Source organism: Populus trichocarpa, chromosome 2, assembly GCF_000002775.5.
Source record: "Populus trichocarpa isolate Nisqually-1 chromosome 2, P.trichocarpa_v4.1, whole genome shotgun sequence".
Taxonomy (NCBI): Eukaryota; Viridiplantae; Streptophyta; class Magnoliopsida; order Malpighiales; family Salicaceae; genus Populus; species Populus trichocarpa.
This window is the reverse complement of record NC_037286.2, coordinates 13,174,762-13,195,142: the sequence shown is the minus strand read 5'-3', so window position 1 is coordinate 13,195,142 and position 20,381 is coordinate 13,174,762. Positions and strand designations below refer to the sequence as shown.

The following is a 20,381-nucleotide window of genomic DNA, read 5'->3' as shown; positions in this document are numbered from 1 at the left end:
TTGGAAGGGCGATAAAAGTTATTTTATATTAAAAATATATTAAAATAATATTTTTATTATTTTTTAAAAGTTTATTTTTTAATATTAATAATATTAATATATTAAAATGATCTAAAACTATAAAATAAAATATTAATTTAAAATAAAAATAAAAATTCAAAAATTTTCAAAACCAAACCAGATAGAATTTGAACTCTAAAACCCAGGAAACGTCTCTATCTCTCGTCCATTTGAAATCTATCGATCTTTCACCCTCTTTAATATTTTTCTTCACTAATGGAGCTTCGAGATCCTCCACTTCCTAACGGCTAACAGCACTAGTGGTGCCCTCTATGTGATGATTCCGAGGAATACAATTTTCCAGGAAAAAAGGATTTCATCTTCTGAACATGCTTATTTAAGAAAAACCAGCAGATTCGCAGAAGCATAATACAAAAACGATGCTGCTCGGAACTCCCAATTCTAAGTACAAAAACAACATTTACAAGTTGACGAAAATCATCAATCCAAATAAAAATAAAAAAACTGAAACAACTGTGAAAAGAGAAGAGCTAGAACTGAGAGAGATGTTGCATCCGCAATACCAGTTGAAAAGGAAAAGCACTTTGAAATGTGTCATGTGCCATGCATATGTACGATATTGCATGTACAAATTCACGAATATATACCCATTATATCCACATAATTCAGCAATTTAACTAGGCGGATCCAGCAGTCTCATCAAGGCGGTGATCCATGATTTGTGATGCTCTTTCAAGGAAAGCAGCTTCACTTGATACAGGAAGTACGGAATCCTCTGCTTCTTCGACAATCTCTTTAATAACTGATCCCTTCTTCAAGGTCTCCCTACACATCATACTACCAATGGTGAAAGGGGTGATCAGACCCCTCTCCACTCCCTTCTTCAGGAGCGGAGAGTGCGCGCATATTCTTCTGGCAGGTCCCATCCATGAAACTTCAGAAAGGCAATATAAAAAAGGAAAAGATATCTATCTTGGAAAAAAAAAAAAAAAAGAAGCTGTCTCCTAGGCATTTATAAGTGCAGTAAATTAAGTAAAAATCTGGTGAATAAGTTCTTTTCTAATGCGCTTCTTAATGCTATTATAAGAATATTTATAATATTAAAATATTACAATTGATACTTGATCACTTAAAATTTAATATATTAATTAAATTAATTTGTTTTTTGAATTTATTTATTTTTTAATTTTTATAATTAATTTTAATATTTGTAATTGTTAGAATAAAATTAAATAGTAATTATTCAGTTTAATTTAAAAATATAATTGTTTCATTAACAATTATATAGTTTTATTAATAGTTATAATATTAAAAAAATATAATATTTCATTATAATATTCCAAGTCTAACAAACATGTAACTGCATTGAGAAAACATATATAAAAAAACAAATGTTTTTTCCTTCTTTTCTCTTCTATTTATATTTTTTTAGAGGTTTAGATGACTTGATTGTATCATGAAGGTGTTGTCTATGTGTGAGACAAATAAACACCTTAAAGACAGTGCTTTCACGCCTCTAAACTAACTTTTTATTTGTTTCCGTTTATAAACAATTTATTCAACAATTTTAAGGAATTTATTTGATGGAGAGAAATCTGAATTCAAGCATTAGGGTTGCTGAAGATGTCAAAATTTACTATTATGGATAACTAACTCGAGTGATAATAATAAGTCCATATCAAGATGGATACTCTCCCTTAGAGGAAGTGCAATATCCTAGGCATCTAATAAATAAATATACATCTCTCATTCTACTATGAAATCGAAACTTACTATTATGGCTACTGTAGATAAAGAAGTAAAATGGCTAAGAAATATGATGCTAGATATTAAGTTGTGGCCGCAACCTATGTCAGTTATTTTTTATACTAAAATAGTGAAGCAACAATGTCTCGAGCTTATAGTAATATTTACAATGATAAGTCAAGACATATAAGCATTCAACATGGATATGTTCGAGAGTTAATTACAAATGGAGTAATCACAAATGTTAATGTGAAGTCTGAATAATTTAGCGGATCCGCTCACAAAAGAACTATCTAGAGACGTGGTAAAGAAAACAACTAGTGGAATGAGATTGAAACCCGTTATTAAAGATATTGGTAACAAAAACCCAACTTCGAATTAGCAAGAAGTTTATCTCAAAGTTTAATGGATAATAATAAGTTAATGTTTAGTATATGTTAGACACTGATAATTAATTTTAGACTCTATTATGATAGTATTCAGTGTGTTTTATTACGTAAAGAAAGATAAACGTAGACTCTTAATGGAATTTAAAGTTTGTGTTTGATGTAATAGAGACATGTAATTCCATATATATGATTATAGAAGTAGTGTCGCTTTTGATAAGAGTTAGAGTTTTCTCTTGCAAATATTCATAAAAATAAGATTTTAGCACATGGCTATAACAGTGCTAAACAATTGTAAACATCTTTAAGAGTTTGGATAGTATTGTGTATGTAATATCTTTGATTTTACAACAAAAGTTTTGATTTAATCTGTGAACACCAATAATTTTAGTAGGATTTAAGTTCTAACACTAATTGAAGGTTTAAATTGCAAAATACCTTCTTAGAAGTATAATTCTATCAAGTGAAAAGATATTCATTACAAACTAGTGAAAGATTATTAGTGTAGTTGTAAATAAATAAAGAAGAAAAGGATGTCTATCTCATATTGAAAAAAAAAAAAAAAAACTCCCTCTTAGAGTGTTTATAAGTGTGAGTTTTTATTGTAAAGTAAATTAAGTAAAAGTCATGCTGGATGAATTCTTCTAGTAAGCTTCCTAATACTATTATATGAATATTTATAATATCAAAAGATAATACTTATTAATTGAGCACTTGAAATTTAATATGTCATGGAGATTAATTTGTTTTTTGAATTTATTTATTTAATTTTCATAATTAATTTTAACATTTATAATTATTGAGATAAAACCGAATAATTATTCAGTTTAATTTAGAATATAATTGTTTTATTAATAGTTATATAGTTTCATTAACAGACATAATGTTTTCTTTATAATGTTTCAAGTCTAATAAACATGTTATTACACAAAAATACACACAAAATAAAAAACAAATGCTTTTTCTTTTTTTTTTATTTTTTTTTCAGAGGTTTAAAGAACTTAATTATATCATAAAAATATTGTTTTTATATAAAACAAATAAATACTTTAAAAACAATATTTTCACGCCTCCAACCTAACTATTTATTTGTTTTCATTTATAAAGAGTTTCTTCAACAAATAAATGGACATTGAGAGAAGAATTATAATCAAAATGATGATTTTAATTGATAATTAATTTTGTGATTAAAGAATAAAAGCATCTCAAACAACCCATCCAGTTCTCAAAGTCCTAGTGTCCTTCAGTTCCTGGAAAAAGAAGTAAAGATTCATTGAATTCAGCAGGCCATCTACGAATGAATCAAGGAAGTTAAACATGGGAGTTGCCGTGTCATTGACACTGAGCTAATCAAAATTGCCTGCAGAAACGGATTCTAGGTTACCACTAAGCAACCTTGGCAACATACACAGGCTACCAAGATGCCAAGCAAAGCTCCAGCAAGAACTTGTGATGGGTTATGTCCAAGAAGTTCCTTGAGCTTTCTTTGACTGATAGGATGCCCTTGAAACAGGTCCTCAACGATCATATTAAGAACCTATGTTAGGCAGGAAATGTACGTGTTAGTTCCATAACGATGAAAGACTGAATCATTCTTCACAAAAAGCGAGAGAGAGAGGAAAAGGGAGAGAGACTGACTATCAAATGTAGACAAGCTATAACAAGCTCGAGAAAAGAAAATGGTTGATTCTGTATCTCTAACAGAAGGACTGAAGTACAAACTGTCATGCTAATCCACATATATGACGCCCTATGCAATGAATGAGGAAGAAAAGAAGGGTTTAAAAGGCAGAGAGTTATAGCACATTGTGCTTGGAACTTCAAAATGCGCATCCATTAGCCTCAAGAATGGATACAAAGCTTCCTTACCCCACAAAAGTCACAAGCTTCAAGTGCTGAATTAATTATCCACCAGAAATGCTGTTCAGTATGATACCAAAAAATTGTAAGATCTAGTACAGAGATAGATACTACTCAACGTAAAGCATGCAACCATGCATTCTTCCAATTTTTCATTAATGAGTCATCCGAGTGCCAGGCATATAACACTGATAGTTTGGCTTCGCATTAATTACTACGAAAACTAACCATCACTTTAATAAAATTTCTCTCAAAGTCAACTCAACTGTGCTCATTTATAAGGTAGTGTTTATGCTGAGCAGCTGTTGTTTTTCAAAGTGTTTTTTACTTGGAAATACATCAAAATAATATTTTTTTATTTTTTAAATTTTATTTTTAATATCAGCATATCAAAACAATTCAAAAACACAAAAAAAAAAAAATTCAACTTTTGAAAAGCATGGCATGGCCGCAATAACAAACAGGTCCTCACAAGACTGTTGTATTATGATAGCTTTTGTTTTTTCACCACTTCAAAACCACTTCAAATCTTGTTTTTCATTTATAGAGACTTGTTTTTCTTTTATTTTGCATATAAAAATCCAGTTTTAGCTAAACAAATACTTTTTAAAATTTATTTTTTAAAAACTGCAACCAAAAGTATTTTTCTTAATCCCAACCGCAAAAGCTACCAAATTGACAGACACAAAATTAATACCTATAATCATGACATAAGCCGAGCCAGTGAGCATAAATAGCAGAATTACAAACATAATGCATAGAACTCAGATCAACACAGCTGATGTGACATTTATTGTAGTATCTCTTCTGCTTTAGCACAAACGACTTTCAATCCAACAACAGAGTAGCTTTTGATCTAGCAACAGGCACATACAAACTCAGGAAATTCTCCAGCTAGTGGAGACAAAAATTAAGTCTGTGAACTTTACCTTTCAAAACTTATCTCAGACAAGCTTTAAATAAATTAATACTAGTCTCTAACTTAGATTAGTTCAGTTTTTAAGAGCTTCAGACCATCTGTTGAAAATCCTTCTCAAACACAGAGAACGTTAATTTACCAGCATTACAAGTCTGATCAAGCATCCAATTAAGAAACATAAGACTGATCATTCTACCCAACCTCATATTATACTACAATCCTTCCTGACATTTGTGCTGTACTCAGTTCAAGTGAAACACTCTCAGGAAAAGCATTTGGCATGGCATCTGCTTGTCATGGCTTATGCCTAATTAATAGTACACATCCAAAGCAAATTGCCCCACTGCATCATGAAGTCTGGAAGAAGAGGAAGACCTCCCTCCAAATTCAATCCCACCTTTGACAACGAAGTTTGAGTATGAGCCAGAATTGGATTCCCAAAATACTTAATACCATCTCCAAAAAAAATAATGGCGATGATTAGGCAATGGATTGCACAGTATAGTGCATTCAGGCCTTTGAACACAGATGATCATCAATCTTTTTTCCTTTAAATCCCATAACCTACCCACTCATCCTATTTCCAATCCTAGCCATATCAAGAAGCTCCACTGGCAGGGGACCCGCTAGTCTTATTGGATTCTGAAATTTACTCATTTTTCCCAAGCGAATCACGCCATTCCTGATACAAATTGACCATGAGGGGAAGCAACACAGAAAATCAATCTCATTAAGCTTGTAAAAGCTTTAGGTCAAATCAACGATCCAATTTAGGAACACCTCCAAAAAAAAACATTGACTGTTCTGTCAAGAAGCACAACAGAGTTACCAGGACAACGTTTGGGGAACAACCACCACAATTATGACAACCAAAGCAATGCAACATAAGAAGACTACGCATAGAAATGCGAAATTTCACCAACAAAAACAATTACTTTGTCAACAAAGCAGCAGCAACAAAAGCAACGCAGCAGTAGAATATTATGCATAAAAATACTAAATTTCACCAACAAAACAAATACTCTGTGTTCAACAAAGCAAACATAATGAATAAACCAAACTAATTCACTCCTTACCTCAGCTTGCATCCCAGCATGACGCCTGACACCAATTGCATCATACATAACTATAAGACTAAACCCCAAACAAACAGGAAATAACGAATCAGCCACTCCATGACAAAACGCAACTGATGTTGTCAAAGCAGTACACAAAGCAGAGTGGGAAGACGGCATCCCTCCAGAGGCAAACAATAATCTCAAATCCCATTTCCTCTCCACAAAAAAATTCAAAAACACTTTCATTGACTGTGCAATAAACCAAGCAAACAAACCCGATATAAAAGTTGGGTTTGCAGCTAATGTTGCCACAAAAGGACTGATCTTTACTTTCGCATGCGATGTTATACTCAATAAAGCCAATCCAAACGCTCCATTTAGCGTAAAATCCCCGTTGTGTTCACCCATCACCTTCTCCGAGTCATCACTGTATGCTTGTAGCTGTGAAGCCCATTTTTTTGTTTGTGAAGAAGCTAAGGCTTTGATGTGTTCCATTATCGGGACCAAAGCCCGCAAAGGGTTTGATAAGAAAGTTCTGTTATTTTTGTTTCTTGGTTTTGGGTTTTGATGATTTGAAGGGTTTTTATACGAAAAACAAATTGGATAGTTTTTGAATTTGGTAAGGTGAGTGGACTTGAAAAATGAAAAGTGGCCAGAACACCAAAGTTTGGTTCTTGGATTTGTGGGAGTGAAGTAGAAAGAGTTAAAGATGGGTTTGGTGAGTGTTAGAGAATCCATGAGAGGAAGTCTTCTATCATTCTATTCTATGACTGAGTTGTTGAGTTCAGTCTGCATTTTAGGAGAGAAGGGTCTAGAGAGGGAATGTGAGGCCGAGTTGAGACTCGAGAGTTTTCTCGCAAATAGTACGGCTGTGTGATTGGATAGTGACAAAAGGTCATCTAGTTTCGGGTAACCTCTAAATAGTCCCTAACTAATTAAACCCTTCAATTGCATCCTCTACTTTCAATTTAAACAATATGATTATATCACATGCAAAATACATTAAAACTTAACACCCACAAATGTTTATTAATAAAACAACATATCTAATATATTAATAACAAAATTTAATCTAAACAAAAAGAATAATTGTTATATAAATAAAGTAATATAAAACCATTGATGGTGAAAAAATAATAATTTTTTTTATTAAAAAGATTAAAAATATATATTTTTTTAAAGTGTAATAATAATTACATATTCATTAATGTTATTTAAAGATCATTATAGTTACAGTGCTTGCAGATTATGCTATAACGTAAAATAAAGTTAAAATTACATTTTAAAATTATAATTACATCATGTTTTTCTTAATATCTTGATCCGCTGTTAACATGAAACTTGATAAATACAGACTTTCTAGGGTTTTGGTCAAACTAAAACTTGTTTTGGAGGCAATATTGATAAATTTGAGATCCTTTTTAGGATAATATTGCTTGAATCTCTAATCGGGGGATGCAACTGGAATTTACATAATAGTTGGATGACCTATTTGAAGGTATTCCTCTAATTTATACAGATGGTGGAGAAAGAGCCCTTGGTTTATCTTGTTATAACAAAGATGCCATTGCGTCGCTTGACTGACATCGAATATGCTGTGGCTTCATTGCTTTGTGCGTAAAGAAATGCGGACGCTTGACAATTGGACCACTCCAGTCGTCAGTGGAGGGGAACAAATTTCAAGGCAGGAAGCTCCAGGACTGGAATGTCCACTGCTAATCAAACCGAGAGAAGAGACAAGGTGAAACAATAAGCATTACGGGTGTTCAAAATAACCGGCTCATATGTAATATTTATATTATTTAACATGATCTAACCTATTAAAATTAAATAATATGAATAAAATTACATAATATAAATATTATAAATGATAGTGGATTTAAAAAATATAAAAAAATATCATGAATCGAATTACGGGTCAAAATTTTTAAAACTCGCTCAACATGATTTCTCTTGTAAATTATACACTCTTTTTATATTTACATTTAATAATTTGTGAATTGTTATTTTATATAGAAATGTTTCGGATCTAAAATTCTTGTTAATCAACTTTCTATTATATCTCTTTAACATAACAAAAAAAAAACTTGTATCTTTGATGGAGGAAAAAGGCGGGGTAACTATAATTTAATAATAATGCAATGCATAGAAATTACACTTAACATTGAAGATGTCATGGCACCTATAGTCTATATTATAGGCCTATCTATAAATACTGATTATTAAAAATTAGCAATATAAGCTCAACCCGTGAATATCTATAATATCCACACAAAAATTAGTCCAACCTAATATATTCAACCCACTTGGATCTAAAAAACTTAAAGACGTCGAGTTTATAATATATAAAATATTAGAAATTGAGTCGAATACAATTATAGACTCAAACCCAACCCAACTATATTCATGAACATCCCTACAGTATATTGTTATCCAAGTTCTAAATTGCAAATATTTTTAATGATTTAAAATAAAAATATAATTTTTTAATTAAAACTATTTTTTATTATTTATGTATTTTTTTTATTAAAAGCACTGTTTTTGAAATAAAAATTTATTATGATCATGAAGAAATTAATATGTAAGTGAAATATAATCCTATTCTATATATATATAAAAAAAAGGTTGACAATAACACAATGTTTGTCAAAGAAAAGCTAGTAATTTTTGTTTTCTTGTATGTCTGATAATTATGCATGTTTTTAGCATAAACACAGTGAGGATGTGAGACCAATATAAATAGATGGATGAAAGTCTAATAAACTCCTTGATTGTAAATATATTTCATCGCACTTTATTACTTTGTTTTCTTCTAAATATCCATAGTGATTATACAATTATTTAAAAAATAATAATTAGTGTATGTATTCCACGTGCCAACGTTACTGTTATTTAAGGCATGCCTAAAAACTTGCATAATTATAAATCAATCGCCTAATAATTCTATAAAACACCAACAACTATTTGAAAACTTCTAGAATTATAATCAACCACCCAATAATTCCTAAAACCTTCTTATCTTTATCAAGGGTTTTTTTAGATCAAATCTAGAATTGATAACCCTAAACATTATATAATATAAATATTTGAAATATAACATTATAAACATTTAACCATTTTTTGGTGTTTAGAGAACATTGAAAATAAATTTATTTTCTATGGTATCTTAATTTTATAATAAAATTTATATGATTCAAAATGTAAGGTTGTTGTATTCAAATGTATTTTCTAGAAATATTATCTAAATTAAAGTATTATATGCACTAATATACTTTTATATTATATATTAACATCCTAATATATTATTTTCTAATAATATTATATTTAAAATTATCTTATTAATTTTTTTTTATATATATATAAGAATTATAAAATATTATACTACTTTAGTTTTATGGTTTTCATAAAAAGTGTTTTCTAATTTTATTAAACCAGAAAATATGTTACTCCATCTAAAACTTATATTTCTCTTTTTCTCTTTGATTAAGAATTGAATTCCATTAACATTTTTTACAATGCAATCAAATATAAAACAATTAAAAAAATATTTTTCAAAATAACATTTTCTAGCAAACAAGCAAGCAATAACTTTTATTGGAGCAGGAAATGGAATAATTGTGTTTACTTTCCCAAAATTGCATTGCCGTACGTAATTATTTCCCCATTCAAACAATCAGGGGTAATATGGTAATATAAACTAGAAAAAAAGAACGCCAAGAAGAACGTTTCAACGGTCTCCCCGCTCTCTTCCTTCGGACATTCCCTTTTCCCGGTTCCTTCGCCAACCTCCTCCTTCTTCTTCCTCGTTATTCAACAACAAGAAAAGTAAAAAGAGAGGAAAAAATAATATATTAAATAGATCACGGAAACTAATATCTCTTTCGCGCACCGAACGACTCATCAGCTCACCGACTCGGAACTTCCTCGCCTGCCGATCAAAACCGACTCATCAAGTCAGCATTTCGCCTCGCAATGGAGACTTTGATTTCATTGGTGAACAAGATACAGAGAGCGTGTACGGCACTCGGTGATCATGGTGAAGACAACGCCCTGCCTACTCTCTGGGAAGCCTTGCCTTCCATTGCCGTCGTTGGTGGCCAGGTACCATCTCTAATCCAATCTATTCTAACTACTAATAATAATTTCAGCTCTTCATTTCAATGAATCCACCCACCGCTTTCTTGTTTATATTCTAAATTGGATCATTCATCTTCTTCTTTTTTTCATGTGGTCATATTGGCGGTTGTTTGATTTTTATTTCTTGAATCACGTTATTGTTTATTTCTCTGATTTGGTTTGATTGCTTTGCGTTTTAGTTTGCTATTCAAGTAATATATCCATCAAAATAATTGTTTTTAATTCTACCGTGATCATTTTCTTTATTTTTCTTCTTTTTGGTTATTTTGAAACATTAGCTTTACACATAGATTTTTTTTTCATAATTGAATGCAAATCAGACGAAACCTATAATTACTATCAATTTTAAGATGTTTGGGTTTTTTATTTTTTTAAGTGTTCATTTTTTAATAAAGTGATGTTTTTTTATTTGATCAGCTTAAATGCGCACTACTTCCACAAAATCTTTTCAACTATTTATTTGGAATTTCTACCCTTTTGAACTATTTGTTATTTAATCATCTAAACGTGTTAATGGTTCATAGAGTTCCGGGAAATCGTCCGTGCTGGAGAGCATTGTTGGAAAGGACTTCTTACCTCGTGGGGCAGGTATTTAAGCTGTTGATACCTTCCATGCTCGCAATATTTGCACGCGGAGATTATGTATTTGTTGGTGAATTTTTTTTTTCTATGGCCTTTAGTGATGCGAGTATTTTTCAGGGATTGTTACACGGCGTCCTCTTGTCCTGCAGCTTCATAAGATTGACGAAGGAAAAGAATACGCAGAGTTTATGCACCTCCCGAGAAAGAAATTTACTGATTTCGGTATGATCTATGGCCTTATGTTTTTCCTCTTTTTGCTACTTTTTGATGACTGTTAGATAGTAGTTGCAATATATGCCAAGTGATACATATGTTGATGATAACTAGTTTCTGTTTTATCATCGTTTGGTTGACTTAGTTTTGGCAATTATTTGTAAGCATATATGTTTTATTTCTATCTCAGTTGCTAATCATATTTCTATTATGAATAGCTGCCGTGAGGAAAGAGATCGCTGATGAAACTGATCGAGAGACAGGTCGCAGCAAACAAATTTCTAGCGTTCCAATCCATCTAAGCATTTTTTCTCCTAATGGTGAGACTGCGATGCTCATTACACTATTTTTACTTAGATGCATGTGGTTTTAGCTTTAGTTCATTCTGAGTGAATGATTATAAACCAACACTATATGGACAGTCATTTTTATTATTTGATTGGATGAGCAGAGAATCAGAGGGACCACAATCAGCCAGTCGTATTAATCTGGCGTGTTACAGTGTGCTGATCATTCTATCATTCTTTGCTTGAGAATGGACTTGTATTCAACTAAGTTTCTAAATGTCGTTTCATCTTTATGCTTTTCAAATAATCTGTCTCCAGTTTTCTGTCAGGTGTATGGCTTGAATTTTATTTTGAACGCTCTGAATTTCTCTTGAATTGCCTTCTATTCGGCACTATCTTATACAAAACACTCTGAATGTCTCTTGTGATTTTTTGTACTTTCCAGTTGTGAATTTGACATTGGTTGATCTTCCTGGACTTACTAAAGTAGCTATTGGTGAGTTATTGTGACAAGTCTTTTCTGTTAATGTTCATACATATTTTACCTGTTTTCCACAAGAGTGACTAATGGCCAATCTGATAATTGGGTCATCATAGATGGTCAACCTGAAAGTATCGTGCATGACATCGAGAACATGGTCCGGTCATACATTGAGAAGGTAATTTTCCTCAAATGTTTCATACTATATGGTACCAAGAGTCAAACTTAATGGAAAATGATTCCAATTAGAGCTTCTGAGAGCATTTTGATTGTATTTATTATATCATAAATATGTTCATTGTGAATGTTCATAATGTTTAATGGTATAAATCATTTTCAACATGATCTACCACATGCATAAATTGTCCCTTTTAGTCCAATTTTTGTGAATTTTTTGGGGTGCAATATTAAATTAACTCTGTTCTTTCAGCCAAACTGTATTATTCTGGCAATTTCTCCTGCAAATCAAGATCTTGCGACAAGCGATGCAATCAAGATCTCCCGTGAAGTTGACCCTAGAGGTAAGATTTCATACAACTGTACATATTCACCTGGTGCAAAAATGAACTTAATGGATTCATTTGCCTTCATTGTTTGGATAGAGCAAGTCAGCTTTGCTACAACATTACTCAATACAAAAGATTAATCAGACCAATATTTGAAAATTAGTGCAAAAACTTGATATGTAGAAAAAAGGTAAAAGAGGAAAATTTCCATTTTCCAGCAGTGTGGAGGAACATGTATACCTCAAAACGTACAAGGGGACAAGTTATAAAGATGACTTAGATAGTAATTCAGTGGATCCAGGGTAGATTAATGAGTTTAACAATCTATTTTCATCTCTCTCTCTCTGTTCCTTTTTCTTTTTTTTCTTTTTTGCCTTTTATCTTATGTGACCAACTTTCAATTTGAAACTCATTTGTCTTCATCTGGGAGAGCGGTGTGTTCATCATGTTCACTGAACAAAATTGAGTGTATTCATCTGTCATATGTTAAATTTTGAAATTTTAGAATTTTCTATCACATTCTTTTTTATTTAACATGATGATGATTACTGTAGACAAGATATTTTACCCTTTTATTTGATGATCGGATTTCAGGGGAGAGGACATTTGGAGTTTTAACAAAGATTGATCTCATGGACAAGGGTACTGATGCAGTTGATGTGAGTTTCATACTTTAAGTTCGCAATCAAGTCTCATACTTTTATTAGACAGTAGAGTTTCAGTTTTCTGTTGGATTCATGTGGCCCTGCTCTTTCATATGGGCCTTTTCTTCACAAAAAATGCATTAACATTTGATACAGTGGAATTGTGTGATACATGGGGTGTTTTATTATTTAAATCATCTTTGGCATTTATCATTTGTATGTGGTATCAAATCAGTAAACATTCTCGTTTGTCTTTCGTCATTGTGAAGCTAAAGCAATGTTTGTTATTGGATGTGGCAATGCTGATTTTAGTTAAGTAGATGGAGTATTGTTTGGAAGAGTGGTTAAAGATGTTCTAAAAGCTTAATGTTACTTCTTCCTGCCTTTGTTGTAATGTTATTACTAACATGGAAGTGTCGAAGTTTCATTGCAATGAATTTCTACTAATATTTTTGGCTTATCAGATCCTGGAAGGAAAATCATACAAGCTACAGTTTCCTTGGATTGGTGTTGTGAATCGCTCTCAAGCTGATATTAACAAAAGTGTGGACATGATTGCTGCTCGGCGCAGAGAGCGGGAGTATTTTCAAAGTAGCCCTGAATACGGGCATCTTGCTAGCAGGATGGGTTCTGAACATTTAGGAAAGATGCTTTCTAAGGTATGCTGAGATGTTAGTGGGAATTTACATGTGTGCATAAATTCACAGATGCTCACAGATGTCTTCTGGTGCACGCACACAGACACACATCCAAGATTTGTATAGAAATTCTCATTTGCAGCAGTTAATTTGTATAGATGGAAATGTCCTATATTGTACAACCTTCACATGGTAGCAAGCTTTTGTTGGGAAAAATGAAATCACCTGTCTCTTCGTTTACTTGATTTCTTGTTTCCCTGTTGCCCATTTATAAACCATTTATGTTGTTCTGTTAATTTCGTTCTGATAATGGCCGTGGTAAAAAATTTCAGCATTTGGAACAAGTCATCAAGTCTCGAATCCCTGGCCTTCAGTCTCTTATTAGCAAAACCATAAATGAACTAGAGACAGAATTAAGTCGTCTTGGGAGGCCAGTTGCTACTGATGCTGGAGTAAGTATTCCATTTTATCTTTGGTTCTATTAATCTTACAGTTCCTTTTTCATTCTCTTTTTATTACAGCCTTCTGACTGGAGTAGGGTGACCCAATCATTTAGCAATGTTACTTTTGGTCTTCTTTTGCTTTCTGTGAAGTTTATTTACAATTACAGTAGGCATTATTCTTTCCTTGTCAAATATCATTGATTTGCCACTATTTATTTTCAATGCAGGGAAAGTTGTATATGATAATGGAAATATGTCGTTCTTTTGATCAAATTTTTAAAGAACATCTTGATGGCACGTATGTATTTGCATTTTTTGAATTAATTGGAATGCAATTTTGTTCACATGATGGTTTGCATTTCAACCATGGGATTGATGGGACTTGTTTTCTACAGACGTTCTGGTGGTGATAAAATCTACAACGTGTTTGATAACCAGTTACCTGCTGCTCTGAAAAGGTTGCAATTTGACAAACACCTTTCAATGGACAATGTACGAAAGCTGATAACTGAAGCTGATGGATATCAGCCACATTTAATAGCTCCTGAACAAGGTTATCGCCGTCTTATTGAATCTACTTTGGTGACTATCAGAGGTCCTGCAGAGGCAGCTGTTGATGCGGTATGCACATGTATTCATTGTAATTGTGTGTCAGGAAACGTAATTGTTGGTGACCATAAAAAATGTTTTGGTTAAGGGGAGAGTAGCTATTAATACTGCTATGTGATTTGGTCAGAATTTCAATCCTTATTTTGGGCTACCTGAATTATGCACAAGTGGCATGTGTACTTGAGCTTGCACTGCCACTTCTTTCCTCAGTCCTTTTGGTTCCACCTTTAGATTCTAGATTGAAATTACTATATGTTCTTATTGCTTTGATCTAGGAGACTTCTTTCTAGTTCTATTTTTCTCCATCTTTTCCGAAGGCTAAAGTTTATCTATCTTTAGAATATAAATTCTGTCAAACATGCTGTTAATAATCATACATTTTTCTAAAGCAATGGTATGGGATTTCGGTTTGTATCTGGCATGCATTGTTATTGATTTTTTCATCTCAAGATTGCTGTTTTCAATGCCAGAAGAAAAATAAGGAAAGGGAAAAACAAACCCTCTGGATTTCATGTTTTGTTACTGCAGTTTCCATAAAATGTGGGTCAATTAATCCGATTTCTTATTTTTTCCATGATTTCAGGTTCATGTTATACTGAAGGATCTGGTTCATAAGTCTATCAGTGAGACAATGGTAAGTCTCTATGACTCTTACTTTAATGAATCCATTGAAGTTCATTCATATATTTTCATGCCACTCACACATTGATTTACTTAATTGCAGTAGTATGTGTTTTTTCAATGAAATGATGCATTTGCTTTTAAGATATTAGCAGATAGATTTTGTCCCATATGCTCAAAATTATGCCGGATTTCTTGAACTTTGCTTTGGAAATGAAGAAATATCTCTTTCTTTGCTGCAAATATTAGTTTCACCCTGTTCCTATAAAACCAATATTGTCTGTTTTTCTTCTGTCCTGCCTTTTAGTTTTAAGTGCTTGCTCTCTCTATTGCGTGTAGGAACTCAAGCAATATCCCACTTTGAGAGTGGAAGTTAGCGCTGCTGCTGTTGACTCACTGGATAGAATGAGGGAAGAAAGCAAGAAAGCAACTTTACAGCTAGTTGATATGGAGTCCAGTTACTTGACTGTTGAATTTTTCCGGAAGCTTCCTCAAGATGCTGAGAAGGGTGGAAATCCTACACATTCGATATTTGACAGATATAATGATTCATATCTCAGGCGAATTGGTAAGTAGCTAGAGGTACCTATGCAGTCTTTCGCAGCATTTGACCTGTTTAAAGTTTTGGAAAGACATGTTTTGTAGTTAAGACCTGCACTCGAGAGATTACCTCACACTAGATTACTTTAAATGATTTCTTCTTCTATTTCAGTGCCTTGAGGGCGTCATGTGTGAATCTTTTTTTGTCAGGGCCATCTCTGTTTGTTAAAGAAAGAAAAAGAAAAGAAATGACACAGTGGTTCATCTTTTTACTTGGAAATAAAACAAAATATCTTCACAGTTCTAGGTTGAAAAACAGTACATGCCTCTTTTCATAATGATTATAATTAAAAATTTGTTCTCTATTTATTTTCTTTTCAAAACTCAGGGAGCAATGTCTTGGCCTATGTCAATATGGTTTGTGCAAGTTTGAGGAACTCCATTCCGAAGTCTGTTGTCTATTGTCAAGTACGTGAGGCCAAGCGCAGTTTGCTTGATTTTTTCTTTGCGGAATTGGGTAAGAAGGAGGTAAGGATTCCAATCCCTTTTCCTTTTCCTATTTCATCAATGTCAGAGAGATAGAAGATTGCTGAGCGGTGCTAATTACCCTTCTTTTATTCATTCAGACAAGACAGTTGTCTTCCTTGTTGGATGAGGATCCAGCGGTGATGCAGCGCCGTACCTTACTTGGAAAGAGGTTGGAGTTGTACAGAAGTGCCCAAGCAGACATAGATGCAGTTACATGGGGCAAGTAGAGGGTAATAGCTTGTTTACTTTCTTAAAACATGGGATTTAATAGTTGGATTTCCGATTCTTTGATTCATGAATACTAATTCCTAGTACGTTGATTGGGAAGAGCAGATAGCTTCGTGCCACGGCTTTCTTAGCAGTTACACTTTTTAATGACCGATTTGAGCTTTTACTATATCCATTTTTCTTCTTCTTAGATTATAGCCATTTTTTTTACTTCTTAGATGATAGTTTTTTTTTTTTTTTTTCAATGGTGATGAGTTACAAAAACTTTTAAAGATTATGGTCTCTCCAAGGAAATTACGGGTTGGGAAATGAAGGTCAAGGTTGGGTAACTGGGATATTTGCAAAGCAAGTGTCCTGGAAGGTTTGGGGACCTTTCATTGTCTAAGTTAGGGGATAAAAAACCAATTAAATCAAGAAAACAAAAAAAAAAATAACCGAGAAAATCAAATCATAAAAAAAATTGATTAAATCAATTAGAATATTTTAAAAAATATTCGGTTTGGTTTTGTAAGGCTGAAATCAAAAAACTGAATCAAATCGAAAAAATAAACTAAACAAAAAAAAAACCAAAACTAAACTCATTAGAAAAACCTTTAAAAAACAACATAATTTTTTATTTTTAATATAAAATAACTATACCAATCGAAAACCTCTTAAACACAATTAAAAAGTGTTCGAACAAAGAAAACTTCTTATCTTAAAACCTCAACACCATTTTAACATGTGGCCAAAGGGAACATTTTAGAAAAATCCAATTATCAACGGTTAGATCACAATGAGCAACAGCTTTATGTATCTACTAGACAATGATAAACTTGGGAAATCTGCTAAATACATCACCGAGCAGGACAACGACAGCTCAATGTCCCTGCACTAGCCACAATGGCACTTCTTTCATTACTATATAATCCCTTTTGTTTCAGTTAGTTTGTTAAAACTAAACCTGCGTTTTATCTTATAATGCAAAATTGAAGGTCGTGTAACACAGATAAACAGAATATAATCAGATACTTTTTTCAGCAGATTTGCTGTCCATATTTCACGTTGTCTAAAAATACACTTTAGGTAACATTTATGAGGTAAGCAGATGACTAACCAAATTCCAGAAGAAAAAACAAATTTCCCAGATGGAATCAGAGTTTTCTTATTCATACATTTCTTTTTCTGGATATATAACAAACTAACTTTGCCCAAATATAGGTCATGGCCCAAGAAACTTATTTGCAAGTATGATTCATGACAGCTTGTGGACGGACACCATCAATATTGTTTTCAGATTGCAAGTACAGATTGGTCTCCAAGAAAAAGGAAATAAATTTGAAATATATGGCAGAGATTAAAAAAACAAAAAACACTGATGTTCCTCTAAATACTTCGAGAAAAAAAACATGGACGTGTAAAAGTGGTGCAAAGGCACTAGTAATTAAATTTGAATTCTCAGCCAGTAGCGAAACCTGTTTTAAGGTACCGGCGATGCAACGAAGAGGATTAGTCTCCTGACTTGGAAGGGTGCCAGAGGATGCTGGAGGATATCCTGGTACAACCAAAAAAAATAATTTCGGATCAACCAAAATTTTTCCTTCATTTTCAAGAGACTGGTTCCTCTCAGGAACTACTCGCCACCTGTTCTGTGTCTTTCACGTTCACGATATTCTATCTTCTTGTTCTTCGTATTCCTGGCTACTTCCTGTTATGAGCCTTAGATTTCCATGGAAAATCCAAGATTTCAAAATTTGAAGCTTGTGTTCGTTGTATAATGCTTCTTGGTTTTTGTCTTGAGACTCGGGGTTCTCGTGGCTGCTGTTGATGAGTTTGATGAGTCGAACAAAGGTGATGGTTATGATTCTGGGGTCACAGAAGAAGAACAGATTGATGATAATAGCACTATTGATGGTGGTGCTTATGCTGCCAGCTCTAATGGTGTTAGAATGGACCAGGAAATATCCGAGCTCTGCAATAGCGATATGAGTAGTTTTCTTCCTCCACCATACAAAAACATATCAAACATGATCTGCAGACCAGTTTGGAATACTTTTCTGTTGAGGGTGAGTTTTGATGGTTTATTTTTCTTTTATCTCTTTGTATCTATACATGGGTATGGCCTAGTGTCATCATCTTGTGCATGCAGCATCACGAGAAAGAAGATAATGTAGTGAATTCTATATTATCTGCTGTATACACAACCGGATGGGTGGCAATGGGGTTTTCAAAAGATGGAAGGATGGTTGGATGGCTGGTTTAATAGGAAAGGACAAGCAAGAATCAAAGAGTCTTGCTTGCAAGTTACTAGGCTATCACAAGACATAGAGGAAGCAGGTGAATTGGACCTCACAAAAGTTCCACCTGCTGTTGTGATTCATGGGGCTATGATTTACAAGGTATTTCAAGCCAAGTTTGAAAACCCTCTCACTTCCCAACCAATTATATTGGCTTTTGGAGCCAGCTATCCCAATCACTACCGCCTATCATCACATGATGACAAGACGACCATTCTTTTCGACTTCACTGCAGGTTTGGTTCATCTCCACCTAGCTAGGCTGCTGCTTGTTTTTTTTTTTAGTAGATGATTTACATATAGGTTGCTCACAGGAATTGCTCTGATTCATACCTGGCCTCAATTTCTCTTCCACAGGTTCTATGTCTAAAGCACGTATAAATCCTGGGAAGATGAAGAAGAATCATGGGGTATTAGGTACCCTGGCATGGGCTTCCTAGTGGGGCAATTGTTGCAAGATAATTGAAGCATAAAGAACCACTCTGGTATTATCTACATGCGGGTATTCAATTTCTGGGGTTTCTCTTGGGGCTTGCCAATGTGATTCCTGGACAACAACTCGGCAATAAGATTAATGCCAAGTACATCACATAAAGGCATGGGGATTTTTGCTCTCACTCTTAGTGTTCTTCAGGTACGCCATCATCCGATATTATGCATATATAGGAGCTTCTCATAATCACCTGTTAATCATCATATCAAATGCATTCTGATGAATGTTCCAAACTTGAATTTAGATATTGGCTTTCTTTCTAAGGCCAAAGAGAGATGCCAAGATCTGCAAGGGCTGGAAATGGTACCACCATTGGTTTGGAAGGATTGCCCTCTTCTTTGGAGCCTTCAATATTGTGATGGGAATCCATTTAGGAGCTGCAGGGATGTCATGGAAGATAGGCTTTCGTTTTCTAATCACTACGACGAAACGTTGTCTTGGTTGAGGAGATCAGAGAACACTAATCCACCTGAGACCTTCCAAATGAATCCAATTCAATTACTTTTTAGAGGGCTAGAAAGCCATGTCCAGCTACGTTCTGGTTCAATCTTGGACCTAGCCAGGACCAGATTATTAAAACTATCTTACAAAGCTGTTGACTATTGGCAATTTCAGTAGTGTTGGCTGGATGCTAAGAAGATGATTAAACAGCTGGATGATTGTTCGTCAAGTTGGAGCAACCGGCAGGTTTTCTGGGCCAAAAACCCAGTTACTGTACAAATCGAAGGAGTTGATGGGACATCCATGTTGAAGGATTTCCTTGTTGTGAGGAAATGCTAGGTTTGGCATGTTTTTTAGATATTTGGAATCTGCGGGTTGCCCTGTCTTCTATAGTGTTTGGCAATTTATAATTTGCAAAGAAAATGTAAAGATTTTTCGCTCTTTCTTTTTAAAAAAAAGGAAATGAAAAGGATTAACAAAAAGAAAAGTTTAAGAACCAAAGTTTTTTTTTTTTTTTAATTTTTATTTCAAGAGTAAAGTTGAATTTCTCTCGTCTTTCTTTTTCGGCTGTTTGTGTTCAGAAATCGAGTAAAAGTAAATGCAGTAGTGTTACCATTACCATTTACCAACAATTTCTTTCACGCCATTAACATAAAAAAACAATTCATCTGCCAAAAGAATTTCAGAAGTTAAAAATATTTTGGTTTTCATGACAATAATGCATT

General features: G+C 33.3%; 2 protein-coding genes and 1 long non-coding RNA gene across 6 annotated transcripts; 2 read left to right on the top strand and 1 right to left on the bottom strand.

Moving 5' to 3' along the window:
- Positions 1 to 3,297: 3,297 nt before the first annotated feature.
- LOC7497252 (uncharacterized) lies at positions 3,298 to 6,855 on the bottom strand. Of its 3 annotated transcripts, XR_008058436.1 has the most exons (3): positions 6,009 to 6,855; positions 3,792 to 4,073; positions 3,553 to 3,690 (listed from the first exon to the last, which is right to left on the bottom strand). XR_008058436.1 is itself a non-coding variant. In XM_002301374.4 (2 exons), exons 1-2 carry the CDS (start codon positions 6,726 to 6,728, stop codon positions 3,529 to 3,531), a joined length of 882 nt encoding a protein of 293 aa, XP_002301410.3. In that variant the 5' UTR covers positions 6,729 to 6,855; the 3' UTR covers positions 3,298 to 3,528. The 3 variants fall into 3 exon arrangements, 2 of the variants coding, with proteins under 2 accessions (XP_002301410.3, XP_024450472.2); XM_002301374.4 differs by lacking the exon at positions 3,792 to 4,073 and having other exon boundaries at positions 3,298 to 3,690; XM_024594704.2 differs by lacking the exons at positions 3,553 to 3,690; positions 3,792 to 4,073 and adding an exon at positions 4,565 to 5,614.
- Positions 6,856 to 9,741: 2,886 nt separating this feature from the next.
- Positions 9,742 to 16,616, top strand: LOC7497251 (phragmoplastin DRP1B). Of its 2 annotated transcripts, XM_002302595.3 has the most exons (16): positions 9,743 to 10,091; positions 10,652 to 10,715; positions 10,827 to 10,931; positions 11,141 to 11,242; positions 11,655 to 11,705; positions 11,807 to 11,868; positions 12,121 to 12,211; positions 12,791 to 12,855; positions 13,305 to 13,499; positions 13,811 to 13,930; positions 14,149 to 14,219; positions 14,317 to 14,542; positions 15,114 to 15,164; positions 15,491 to 15,719; positions 16,080 to 16,219; positions 16,318 to 16,616. In XM_002302595.3, exons 1-16 carry the CDS (start codon positions 9,963 to 9,965, stop codon positions 16,444 to 16,446), a joined length of 1,830 nt encoding a protein of 609 aa, XP_002302631.1. In that variant the 5' UTR covers positions 9,743 to 9,962; the 3' UTR covers positions 16,447 to 16,616. The 2 variants fall into 2 exon arrangements, with proteins under 2 accessions (XP_052306196.1, XP_002302631.1); XM_052450236.1 differs by lacking the exon at positions 13,811 to 13,930 and having other exon boundaries at positions 9,742 to 10,091.
- A 500-nt stretch (positions 16,617 to 17,116) lies between these two features.
- On the top strand, positions 17,117 to 20,079 carry LOC18096376 (uncharacterized). Its single transcript, XR_002980554.2, has 3 exons — positions 17,117 to 18,958; positions 19,080 to 19,356; positions 19,460 to 20,079. It is a non-coding gene; the product is annotated as an uncharacterized LOC18096376 (long non-coding RNA).
- Positions 20,080 to 20,381: the final 302 nt, after the last annotated feature.

Excerpts from the sequence above, each read along its gene's own strand:
- LOC7497251 (XM_002302595.3), top strand. The coding sequence starts at position 9,963 with ATGGAGACTTTGATTTCATTGGTGAACAAGATACAGAGAGCGTGTACG. Across the intron at positions 10,932-11,140 it reads AAAGAAATTTACTGATTTCG|CTGCCGTGAGGAAAGAGATC; the intron begins GTATGATCTATG and ends TATTATGAATAG. Across the intron at positions 14,220-14,316 it reads AAAGAACATCTTGATGGCAC|ACGTTCTGGTGGTGATAAAA; the intron begins GTATGTATTTGC and ends TGTTTTCTACAG.
- LOC7497252 (XM_002301374.4), bottom strand. The coding sequence starts at position 6,728 with ATGGATTCTCTAACACTCACCAAACCCATCTTTAACTCTTTCTACTTC. Across the intron at positions 3,691-6,008 it reads ATGCTGGGATGCAAGCTGAG|GTTCTTAATATGATCGTTGA; the intron begins GTAAGGAGTGAA and ends TGCCTAACATAG.